Below are 12,959 nucleotides of genomic sequence, written 5' to 3' on the forward strand. Positions count from 1 at the left end.
AAGTGAGGAAAAAATTTTAATTCACTTAAAAATTATAATAACCCATTATATATTAACATATTTTATGAAAAATAACATTTTCCAAAATAAAAATTTTTTAGTGAGAAGAGTGGGATTGTTTTACATTTTTACAAAACTCTGTAACATCTGGTTTAATAGAAGACAGCTATTCTCACATCTCCTTCTGCATTCAATCTTTTGTGACATGTTCTGGTTGATGGAAATGAATATAATCCAGTCTCACATAGGTAGGTAGTTGAACAAGGGAGTAGAATTTTAATAGTCTTTTCAGATAATTGTGGATATTCTTCTTTGAGACCACACCAAAACCCAGCAAGTTCCTTAAAAGTTAGTTGAAATGTGGTTACTTGCAATCTGAATGGATCTTTTAATCACACATAATTCTGTAACCTGTCATTTGGACAACATCAAGTCATGTAGAGCCTTCAAATGTTAACACATTTCATTACACAGAATAAAAAAATCACTATCATTAATATCAGTCTCATTAGAAAAGTTACAAAAAACTGTCAAGTTTACGGTGGCAGATACACATTTTCCAAAATTGTAAGTTTTGCTTGGAAGCTCAAATTTTATCTTTGGTGACAAACACTGGCAGCTGTTTTCCTTGAAGTGACAGGCTCACTCTGTTCATTTTTGAGAAAACGTCTGCCAAGCACCCAAGTTTGAATATCCATAGTTTGTCTGTTAGTCGTTCTTTCAAGTAAAAACGATGTTCACAGAAAAGAGAGGCCTGTTGAGCTCACACCTCAAATAATCGCACAAATGCTTTTGCTGGAGACGAACATCATCTTTGGCATCAGCACAAGTGCTTTATGTGCTCTTCCCAGTCTGTCACACAGAATATTAAAAAGATCTGAACTCAAGGGTCAAGATTTAATAAAATTAACAAATTTTACTGCTTTATCAAAGCTATTCTGAAGTAAAACTGAGTTTAAAAAAAATCCTGAGAGTGTGTGGTGGTAAAGTATTCAATGACCACTAGTACAGGTTTGTGCCACTGCTTTTATTCAAGCTAAGGTGTTAGCAGTTTTTTCTCTTGTTGCTTTAGCACTATCATGACAAATGTCAACATAAAAAAATGGCAAATAATGCCTTAATATTATACAAATAGTATTGATCACATAGACTCCCTGAAAGGGTCTCAGAGACCCCCAGGAGTTTGTAGACCTCACTTTGAGAACCCTGGTCTAATATATAGTCCTTTCCTTCAACAAGCTTGCAATCTGCCTAGATTGACAAGACTAATAAATGAAAACAGTTAATAAATATAACATATATATCATTGATACTACATGACTGAGCACTGTAAGTTTTGAAGGAATTTAGAGAAGAGGAAAATGAGTGAGGGATGAAGAGTCAGGGAAGGCTTTTTGGAAGAGGTGGGTCAGAACACTCGAGTTGTCATCTATCAAATGCTTTTTCTTGTCTTCTCTGATAATTCATGCCCCTTTGCTATTTCAAAATTGAGTTTAAGTTTCATCACCCTTAGGGCAATTCCCTTGATTAAACTCACCTCTGTCTAATTGCCCTCTACTTGGCACCTACCCTATATTTACATAATCATTTACTTATGCACAGTGGTATGCAGGTAAATGTTTAACAGCACCTAAAAAGTCAGACCTGATTTACAGCTTTTCCTGCTTTCTGTAGTGTAAATACTCTCACCATAACCAATTGTAAGCTATCAACAGTTTACGACATTCCTGAAATTTTAACAATTCCAACACACCACTGTGAGTCATTATACTATTTCCACTCGAGAGCAAGGAGGATGTCATCTATTCTATTCTTTCTATATATCCCAACTTATCCAGTGCAGTAAAAAGCAGAAACTCAAATACTGAGTGACTTAAAGATGTACCCAAAGATACACAGCTAGTTTGTGTTGCTGAACACAAATTAAATGATCTTTAAGGTCTTCTGGGCAATAAAATTCTATTATCCCAAGACACTATAAAATATCTGTCAAAGTTCTGTTCCTTCTAGATGTCATAGATACTTAAATGACAATAATAGTGAGTAAACAGAAGAGCATTCATTGAGCACTTTTTTCTTTTTTAAATTGAGGTACTGCGGATTGAACAGGACGTGGTGCATGCTAAGTATGCGCTTTACCATTGTGCTATACCCTCCCCTCAAGCACTTTTAATATGCCAGGTACTGTGTTGTGGACTTTACTTACTAATCTCTTTTAATGCTCATGATGATTTTACTTCGACATTCTATTATATTCACTCTGCTGCTGATCTCTAAAGTTCTCCTCCTCCTAGATTGTTGCTCTGCTGGTATTACTTCTTGGGTTTCCTTAAAGTATTGTTTCTAGTCAGTTCTTGTGATGTATTATAAAGAGCATAGGCTTTGGAATCAGATAAACTGGGTTTTGAATCCCATCTCTGTCTAACCTTTAGCAAATTCCTTAAGGTCTTTGAACTTTAGTTTAGATCTCTAAAGCGAGAAGAATGATATTTACCTCATAAGATATACCTCATGGGGAGAGACCCAACGGGAAAAAGTATCTAACACGTCTAGTGATGTGTACAGTTCAAAAAATCGTTACTTTCTCCAACATCCCAAAGCTTTTGAAAAACAAACCTTTGAATCACTGATTGATAGGTTCTATTTTGATTCAAGGCATAAATTTTTATAATGCCTTAGAGAAAGTCCAATTACCTGAGTTCCATTTCCGTCTCTAGGCTTTCAATCTGCTTTGTAATGGAATCCTCTGACTCAGAAACTTGACCACGCAGCTCAGCAAGTGAGAATGTACGCCTCTGTAAAGAATAGTGGGAATGAGGGTGAAGTACTAAAAGATAAGTAATTCTCCAAAGTAAAGTAGTGAGGGCTTCTGGGGAGTGCAGAGTCTTACCCGGAGTTTAGGAGGTGGATTCTCCCCAGATTCCATTTTTTCCTTGAGTTGAGCCACATCCTGAGCCAGGATCTTTCTATCTTCAAGAAGGTCATTCAGATGGCGTTTGGCTTCCTCAGTACTGACCATAACCTCTATTTCATTTCCTAGCCAACTCTAGAAGATAAATCAGTGATGTTGGATTAGGGATGAGGAATCTCTGGCCCATGGGCTAGATTAAGTTCCAGATTTAATTTCACTTGACAGAGCCCAAGTAACTAGAAGTGAGATTTCCATTTGTGCCTACACTCACCCAAAATCCCAATAGTTCTTTAAGAGCCTTTAACAGCAATATTCCAAAGGGTTATAAGAAACAGGTTTTCTGTGGAAAATCTTTTTCCAGATATCCTAGCATTCTATGTACTCTGTCTTTACTGTTTCCATTTTCTCCTTAACCTTTGTCCTTAGCAAGTCATAATATAGAACTGAAGTATATTTTGATTTATCTGTTCCATTTAATAAATAGATAACCATTATTAATTTTTAAAATAGATTAATGGAATTTTTAAAAAGGCAAACAAAATTAACTTTGGTTAATTCAGTTTTTAAAAAATTAACCTTCCCTGAGAAAACTTTCACTTTTGGATAAAGATATACCATGATAAGAAAGCTAGTGTAGATATATTAATATCAAATAATATAGAATTCACATCAAAGATTATCACGAAGAACAAAGCTAGAGGTATGTGCCCTGATTTCAAACTATACTACAATGCTACAGTAATCAAAACAGTATAGTATTGGCACAAAAACAGACACATGGATCAATGGAACAGAATAACAGCCCAGAAATGGGCAATTAATCTATGACAAAGGAGGCAAAAATATACCAATGAAGAAAAGACAGCCTCTTCAATAAGTGGTATTGGAAAACTGGACAGCTACATGCAAAAGAGTCAAACTGGACTACTTTCTCACATCATACGCAAAAATAAACTCACAATGGACTAAAGACTTAAATGGAAGACCTGAAACCATAAATCTCTTAGAAGAAAACATAGGCAGTAAGCTCTTTGACAACAGTCTTAGTAATATTTCTGGGGATATGTCTCCTCAGGCAAGGAAAACAAAAAAAATAAATAAATAAAAGAGGACTATATCAAACTAAAAGCTCTTGCACAGTAAAGGAAACTACTGATAAAATGAAAAGGCTACCAACTGAATGAGAGAACATATTTGCAAATGATATATCTGATAGGGGTTAATATCCAAAGTATACAAAGAACTCATACAACTCAACATCAAAAAAATGAACAACCAGATTTTTAAAAATGGGCAGAGGGAACTGAATAGACATTTTTCCAAAGAAGATATACAGATGGCCAACAAGCACATGAAAAGATGCTCAAGATAACTACTCATCAGGGAAATGCAAATCAAAACTACAATGAGATACCACCTCACACCTGTCAGAATGACTATTATCGAAAAGACAACAAATAACAAATGTTGGCAAGGATGTGGAGAAAAGGGAACCCTCATGCACTTTTGGTGGGAATGTAAATTGGAGCAGCCACTATGGAAAACACTATAGAGATTCTCAAAAAATTAAAAATAGAATTACCATATGATACAGCAATTCCACTCCTGGGTATTTATCCAAAGAAAACAAAAACTCTTACTAGAAAAGTTATATGCACCCTTATGTTCATTGCAGCATTATTTATAATAGCCAAGATGTGGAAGCACCCTAGTGCCCATCAATAGATGAATGGATAAAGAAGATGTGGTATGGATATACAATGGAATATTAGCCATAAGAATGAATTCTTACCATTTGCGACAACATGGATATACCTGGAGGGTGTTATGTTTAGTGAAATAAGTCAGACAGAGAAAGACAAACACTGTGTGACTTCACTTATATGTGGAATCTAAAAAGCAAGACAAAATCATTTTAAAAATAAAAAAAAAAAATAAAAAGCAAAACAAATGAACATGACAAAACAGAAACAGGTATAGCTACAGAGAACAAACAAGTGATTGCCAGAGGGGAAGGGGATGGGAGAGGGGGGAAGAAATAGGTGAGGGAGATTAAGAGGTACAAACTCCCAGTTGCAAAATAAAGGAGTAAAGGGTATGAAATGTACAGTGTGGGGAATATAATCAATAACTATGTAATATCTTTGTGTGGTGACATATCCTAACTAGACTTATCATGGTGATCATTTTTAAATGTATAGAAATATTTAATCACTATGTTGTGTAACAGGAATGAACATAGTGCTGTAGATCAATTATACTTCAAAAACAAACTAATAAACTCACAGAAAAAAATATCTGATTTGGGGTTACCAGAGGTGGGATGTGGGAGAAGGGGGAATCGGATGAAGGCAGTCAAAAGGTACAAACTTCCAGTTATGAGATAAATAAATACTAGGGATATAATGTACAACATAATAAATATAATTAACACTCCTGTATGTTATATATAAGTTAAGAGAGTAAATCCTAAGAGTTCTCATCACAAGAAATTTTTTTTATTTCTTTAATTTTGTATCTATTTGAGATGATGAATATTCACTAAACTTATTGTGACCATCATTTAATGACGTATGTAAGTCAAATCACTATGCTGTACACCTTAAACATATACAGTGCTATACCATCAATTATATCTCAATAAAACTGGAAGAAAAAGAGGAATATTATCAAAGATTAAAAAAAGATCATTTCATAATGGTAATTCAATTATTCAAGAGAACTTAATTTTTAGTGTTTATGCCCCTAATATACAGTGCACCAAAATACATGAAACAAAATCATATGTAAGCCAACAAAGGAGATAATATGGAATCATAAAATACTCAATTGACCCGAAAGAAGCCAGAAAACAAGGAAAAAGGGAATGAAGAACAGATGGGACAAATTGAAAAAAAATAGCAATATGATAAATTCAAACCAACCCATATCAATAATCACATTAAATGTAAATGGTCTAAATACCCCAATTAAAATGCAGACTGTCAGATTGTATTAAAAAAGCTAGACTCAACTATACATTGCCTACAAGAAACACACTTTAAAAACAAAGGCACAAAGAGGTTAAAGCTAAAAGGCTTTCAAAAAAAATGCCACACTAACATTAAAAGAAAGTTGGAGGGACTATATTATTATCAGAAAAGTAGATTTCAGAACAAATAATATTTCTAGGGATAAAAAAGATCATTTTATTATAATAAAGTGATTAATTACTCTTAAATGTTTATGGCCAAATAACAGAGCTTCAAAATATATGGAGTAAAGGAGGGTAGGTATAGCTCAGTGGTAGAGTGTATGCTTAGCATGTACAAGGTCGTGGGTTCAATTCCTAGTATCTCCATTTTAAAAGTATATAAATATATAGAACAAAAACAGAACTCTAAGGATAAAAAGACAAATCCATAATTCTATTTGAAGATTTCAATACCCATCTCTCAGTAATTGATAAAACAAGCAGGCAGAAAATCAGCAAGGATACAGTAGAAATGAGCAGTACAATCAATCAAATTGACATGATTGACATTTATAGAACACTCTATCCAACAACAGCAGAATATACATTCATATCAAGTACACACAGTGTGAACATCTGCCAAGATTGACATATTCTAGGCCATAATAAGTCTCAATAAATTCAAAAGGATTCAAGTCATATAAACTATGTTCTCTAACCACAATAGAATTAAATTAGAAATCATAACAGAAAGATATTTGGAAAAATCCCTAATATTTGGAAACTAAATAACATCTTTTTAAATAATTGTGGGTCAAAGAAGAAATCAACAGGGAAATTTGAAGGTATTTTGAATTGAATGAAAACTTAACTATCAAATTCGTGGGATGTCATTAAAGAAGTACTTAAGGAGATCTTTACAGCACTGAATGTTTATACTAGAAAAGAAGAAAGAACTCAAATCAATGACCTCAGCTTCTACATTCTACATAAGAAACTAACATAAATAAATAGAAAAAAACCAATTTAATCCAAAGCAGAAACAAAGAAATAATAAAGCTCAGATTGTAAATTAATGAGCTGGAGTTTTGGGGGTATTTTTTTATTGTGGTAAAATACACATAACATAAAATTTACCATTTTAACCATTTGTAAGAATAAGCTGGTTCTTTGATAAACCTTAGCCAACTGATAAAGAAAAAGGAGAAAAGACATAAAATATCAATAACAGGAATGAGATAGAGAACATTACTACAGCTTTTACAGACATTACAAGAAGAGAATATTATGAATAACTTTATGCCAATAAATTTGACAATTTAGATGAAACACACAAACTACCAGAGCTCGCTCAAGAGGAAATATATAATCTGAACAACCCTATATCTATTTTAAAAATTGCATTTCAGTTAACCACCCTCCACCAGAAGGAAAAACTAACAAAAACATCCTTCGGGCCCAGATGGCTTAACTTGTGAATTGTACCAAACTTTTAAGGAAAAAACAATATTAATTCTATACAAACTTTTCCGGACAATTGAAGAGGGGGCAATACTTTCAAGCCTATTCTAAGAGACCAGCATTACCCTGATACCAAAACCAGAAAAAGACATTACAAGAAAACAACAGACAAATATCCTTCATGAACACAGATGTAAAAATTTTACACAAAATTTTCATTTTAGCAAAATTTTAATTTTATGTATTATTGAACTCAACAATACATAAAAAGGATGATATATCACAACCAAGTGGAGTTTATTCAAGGAACGCAAGGCTGGTTCCATATTTGAACATTAAAGTCATCACCAGATCAACAAATTAGAGACAAAAAGCATTGGCCAAAATTTACATCCACTCAGAATAAAAACTTCCAGCAAACTAAGAATAGATGAGAACTTTCTCAATCTGATAAAGGGCATCTATGGAAAACCTACAGCTAACATCTTATTTAATGGTAAAGACTGAATATGTTCCCCCTGAGATCAGAACAGCAGAGGGGTCTCTACTGTCACTACTCCTATTCAACATCATCGTGAAGGTCCTAGTCAATGTAATAGGGCAAGTAAAAGAAATAAAAGACAGATAGATTATAAAGGAAGAAATAAAACTGTATTTACAAAATCCCAAAGAACCTACAAAATATCTATTAAACTAATAAAGTCAGAAGATCAAATTTAATACACAAAAATCAATTGTATTCCCATATACCAGCACTGAACAACTAGATAAACAACTTGGCAGTTTCTTATGAAGTTAAACATATACTTACCATGTGACCCACCAGTCCTACTCCCAGGGATTTTCCCAAGTGAAATGACTATCTTATTTTATACAGAAACCTGTATGTGACTGCTTTTATAGCAGCTTTACTCATGATCACCAAAAACTAGAAGAAAAACCCTCCCAGATCCTTTAACAGGTGAACAGGTAAACTGTGGAACATCCACACAATGAAATAAAACAGGCAACAAAATGGATGAATCTTAAGTGCACTCTGCTAAGTGAAAGAAGCCATACTCTATGTTGCTAGTTATATGACACTGATACAATGCAAAGTGAAAACAATAATGACAGAATACAGATCAGTATCTGTGAAGGGCCAGGGATATGGATGTGAGAGAGGCTGACTACAAAAGGTTACAGGGGAATTTGAGGGGATAATAAAACTGTTCTATATTTTGATTGTGGTGGGGGTTATACACCTGTATGTGATGTTAAAACTTGCAGAACTGTACATTAAAAAAAGATAAATCTTACTGTACGTCAGTTATACCTTAATAAAATAAATTGGAAAAAAATCAATGTCATTTGCCATACTAACAGAGTAAAAACAAACCGTAAGATCATCTCAAGAGGATTCAGAAAAAAACTTCTGGAAAACCCAACATCCATTCATGATAAAAACTTTCAGCAAACTAGGAATAGACAAGAACCTCTTCAATCTGATAAAGAACATATTTTAAAAACATACAGCTAATATTATACTTAATGTTGAAAGACTGAATGTTTTCTAAGACTGGAAACAAAGCAAGGATGTCGTCTTTCACCATTCTATTCTATATTTTACTGAAGGTTCTAGCAAGTACAATAAGGCAAGAAAGTTTTTTCTTTTTTAAAAAAAGGCATACAGAGTGGGTTAAGAATAGATAAAATTGTCCCTGTGTGCAGATGACATGATTGTCTATTTAGAAAATCCAGTGGCAGAAAGCAGATTAATGACTGCCTGGAGATGGGGAGTAGATGGATGGACTGGGGAGGGGAGGGAGGGATTACAAAAGTGTACAAAGGAAGTTTTGGTCCTCATGACACTGATATTATCTTGACTGTGGTGATGATTTAATGGGTGCATGTCTGTGTCAAAACTTATTAAACTGTACAATTCAGATATATATATAATTTATTGTAGGTCAAGTATAATTTAATAAAGCTGTGAAAAATTAACTGAACAGGGGCAGGAATAGAAAGGGTTTACCACTCCTGGTCTTTAATAACGGTTCAAAGACATTCATATTTTTAGAGGGGGAGGGTATAGCTCAAATGGTAGAGTGCATGCTTAGCAAGCATGAGGTCCTGGGTTCAATCCCCAGTACCTCCTCTAAGAATAAGTAAATACACCTAATTACCTCCCACCAAAAACAAAAACAGTCAAGCAAAACGTATTTTTAGGAAATAACGGTGTAGGGTAGAACTTCAGATTTTGCAGTGTTTACTTCTAAATGAAAAGAAAGCTACTTCTTATTTTTTCCTATTCCCAATGTACATAAGAAAAATGGCAGTTCAAGCTGTCCATACCTTCACTCGAGCTGCAGTGCCTTCCATTCCACGGCTCTGAGTCTCCCTCCGCTTATCTGCAACCTCTTTTTGTTTTTGGAGAGCATCCTTGAGACGCTTATTGGCTGCTGCTGCCTAAATAAAAATAGCTCATAGTAATGTTGAATTGAAGGGTAAAAAGAATATTCTAATTTCTAGCGTATTAGTCAAGAAACATAAAGAACATTCTATGGCTTTGAATTCTTATAGGAACCATATTTATAAGTCTCCATGCATATAACACTGGTGAACAGCTACTGCTTTAGAGCCCAAGGGAGGTATACATTTCAAGGAAGTACTGCAGACTGAAAGTGTCTGGAAATGTCACATATGAATATTATCCTGTGTTTTTTGGAAAGAAGCAAGCCCAATCAGGAAAAAATCCTTATTTGAATAGTGCCATTTTCATCAAGTTTTTATCTGCTCACAGTTCATGACATAAACAGGGATCAAGACTTAGGAATTGCTGCTCAAGATTGGTGTCCCTGGTTTCTCAGGACACTGGCTCATTTAAGGGATACTACAGCGCCAGCATCTAAGCCTGAAAATGACAATACACTTGACCTAGCAGATTGGATTTTCTTACCTCCTCAGTTTTACGTCTGAGCACATTAGACTGTTTCTGAAAGTTTCTTTCAAGTTTGAGCAGTTCATATTGCCTCTTACGGTCCTGAGAAGAAAGAGTCAGACTTTTAATTGCTATTCGGCTACCAATTATAATGGAACTGAAGAGTCTTTCAATGGTTCAGTTATTATGGAAAACAGTATGGAGGTTCCTCAAAAAAATTAAAAATAGAAAGATCATAATCTAGCAATCTCACTACTGGGTATATATCCAAAGGAAATGAAGTCAGTATCTTGAAGAGATATCCACACTCCCTATTCACTGCAGCATTATTCACAATAACCAAGATATGGAAATAAACTAAATATTGACAAATGAATGGATATAGAAAATGTGGTATAACAACATGGGGTTAGGGGTACCAACCCCACGCAGTCAAAAATCTGTATATAACTTTCTAGTTGGCCCTCTGTATCTGTGGTTCTCCATTCACGAATTCAACCAACTGTGGATCATGTAGTACTGTAGTATTTACTATTGAAAAAAATCTACATATAAGTTGACCTGTGCAGTTCAAACCTGTGTTGTTCAAGAGTCAACTTCATATACAATGGAATATTATTCAGCCACAAACAAGAAGGAAATCCTGCCATTTGTAAGAACACATATGAACCTGGAGGTCATTATAATAAGTGAAATAAACCAGACTGAGAAAGATAAATACTATATGATCTCACTTATTTGTAGAATCTAAAAAAGTTAAACTCATATAACTGGACAGTAGAATGCTGGTTACCAGGGGCTGTGGGGTAAAGAAAATGGGGAATGGTTGGTCAAAGGGTAGAAACTTCTAGTTATAAAATAAATAGGTTCCAGGGATCTATGTATAAAATAGTAACTGTAGTTGAAATAGCAGGACCCAGCGGGGTCCTCCCTGGTACACATCCTTTCCATGTTCCCCATGTCTTGTTTTTAGGAAATATGCTTCATGCAGACTCCTCGACCTTCCCTGAATTTCATAGGGCAGATTCAAACAGTTGCTAATCAGGGAAGGGAGGGAATGTAAAAACAAGGGAGCAACAGTCAAATAATAGTGCAGCCTTGGGGCAGGTCCTGGTTCTTTCTCAAGGAATATACATAATAATATTCTTGAGTTCTTCTGTAGGAACTAAGGCCCCCATCCAGGTAGAGGATGGTAACTTCAGGCTGAGTACAAGATTCCTGGCATACCGCCCACTACCTCACCACCAGCCAATCAGAAGAAAGTCATATACCCTGCATCCCTCACCTCAAATTTTGCTGACAAAAACTTTTCCCTGAAAACTATCAGGGAGTTTGGGTTTTTTGAGCATGAGCCATCTGCTCTCTTTGCTTGGCCTCTCAATAAAGCTTTCTCTGCTCCAAACTCTGACATTTTGGTTTGTTTGGCTTCACTGTGCATCAGGCACGTGAACTTTTGTTTGGTAACATAGTTAATAATACTGTATTGTATATTTCAAATTTTCTAAGAGAGTTGATCTTAAGTGTTCTCCCCACACTGAAAATAAAGGGTAACTATGTGAGGCAATGGATGTGTTGCAATCAGGATTGTGACTTCTATCTCCAAATTTATTCTTCTCAAGATTGTTACGACTATTCTGGGTCACTTGCATTTCCATATGAATTTTAAGATCAGCATGTAAATTTCTACAGATAAGCCAGATGAAATTTGGTTGGGATTGTGTTGCATCTGTAGATCAGTTTAGAGGGTATTCCATGTTAAGAATATTAAACCTTACCATTCATGGTCATGGGCTTGCTTTTCCATTTATTTAGATCTTTAATTAGTTCAGTGTTGTTTTGTAGTTTTCAGTGTATAAGTCTTACACTTTGTTAAGTTTATTCCTAAGTATTTTATTCTTTTCTCTCTCTCTCTTTTGTTTTTTTTGATGGCAATACTGGGAATTGAACCTAGGACCTCATGTATACTAAACATGCATTCTACCACTGAGCTATCCCCACCTCCCCCCAGTATTTTATTCTTATTGATGCTATTGTAAATGGAATTTTCTTAACTTCATTTTCAAACTGTTAGTAGGTAGTGAGTAGAAATATAATAGAATTTTGTGCATTGAACTTATATCCTGCAACCTTGCTGAGCTCATGTATTAGTGCTCACAGCTTTTTGGCTGTTTCTCTAGGATTTCTGACATACAAGATCATGTTATCTGCTAACAGATATAGTCTTGCTTCTTCTTTTCTAATCTGGATGCCTTTTATGTATTTTACTTGCCTAGGTACCCTGGCTAGAACCTCTAGGACAATGCTGACTAGAAGTGGTGAGAGTAGATATCCTTGTCTTGTTTCTGATCTGATGAAAATTCAGCTATTAATGTTATTGAGATTTCTTTGTATGTAATGAGTCATTTTATCTTGCTGCTTTTAAGTTTTTTTTTTTTGTCTTTGTCTTTTAACATTTGGACATGATGTGTCTTCGGTGTGGGTCTCTTGGCATTTATCCTACTTGTAGTTGATTGAGCTTCTTGGATATGTAGATTAATGTTTTTCATCAAATTTAGAAAGTTTTCAGTCATTAGATCTTTGAATATTTTTACTGGTTTCATTTATCATTCTCATGGAGATACCATCCCCTCTTAATTGCTCACCACCAAAATTTCCATTGTTTTTGACAGCACCTTTAAGTTTCAACTTCCGTAAACTCTGTCTCCAAATAAAGT

General features: G+C 34.6%; 1 protein-coding gene across 2 annotated transcripts in view; it reads right to left on the minus strand.

The window, feature by feature from the left end:
* KIF4A (kinesin family member 4A) overlaps positions 1-12,959 on the minus strand; it is a 101,796-nt gene that overhangs the window by 14,888 nt on the left and 73,949 nt on the right. For both annotated transcript variants that reach the window (XM_010973625.3, XM_074359621.1), the window contains exons 19-22: positions 10,264-10,347; positions 9,660-9,773; positions 2,891-3,046; positions 2,695-2,795 (exon numbers count right to left, since the gene is read on the minus strand). In XM_010973625.3, coding sequence (XP_010971927.1) covers positions 2,695-2,795; positions 2,891-3,046; positions 9,660-9,773; positions 10,264-10,347 — 455 coding nt within the window. The remainder of the gene's footprint in view (positions 1-2,694; positions 2,796-2,890; positions 3,047-9,659; positions 9,774-10,263; positions 10,348-12,959) is intronic.

Source organism: Camelus bactrianus, chromosome X, assembly GCF_048773025.1.
Source record: "Camelus bactrianus isolate YW-2024 breed Bactrian camel chromosome X, ASM4877302v1, whole genome shotgun sequence".
Lineage (NCBI taxonomy): Eukaryota > Metazoa > Chordata > Mammalia > Artiodactyla > Camelidae > Camelus > Camelus bactrianus.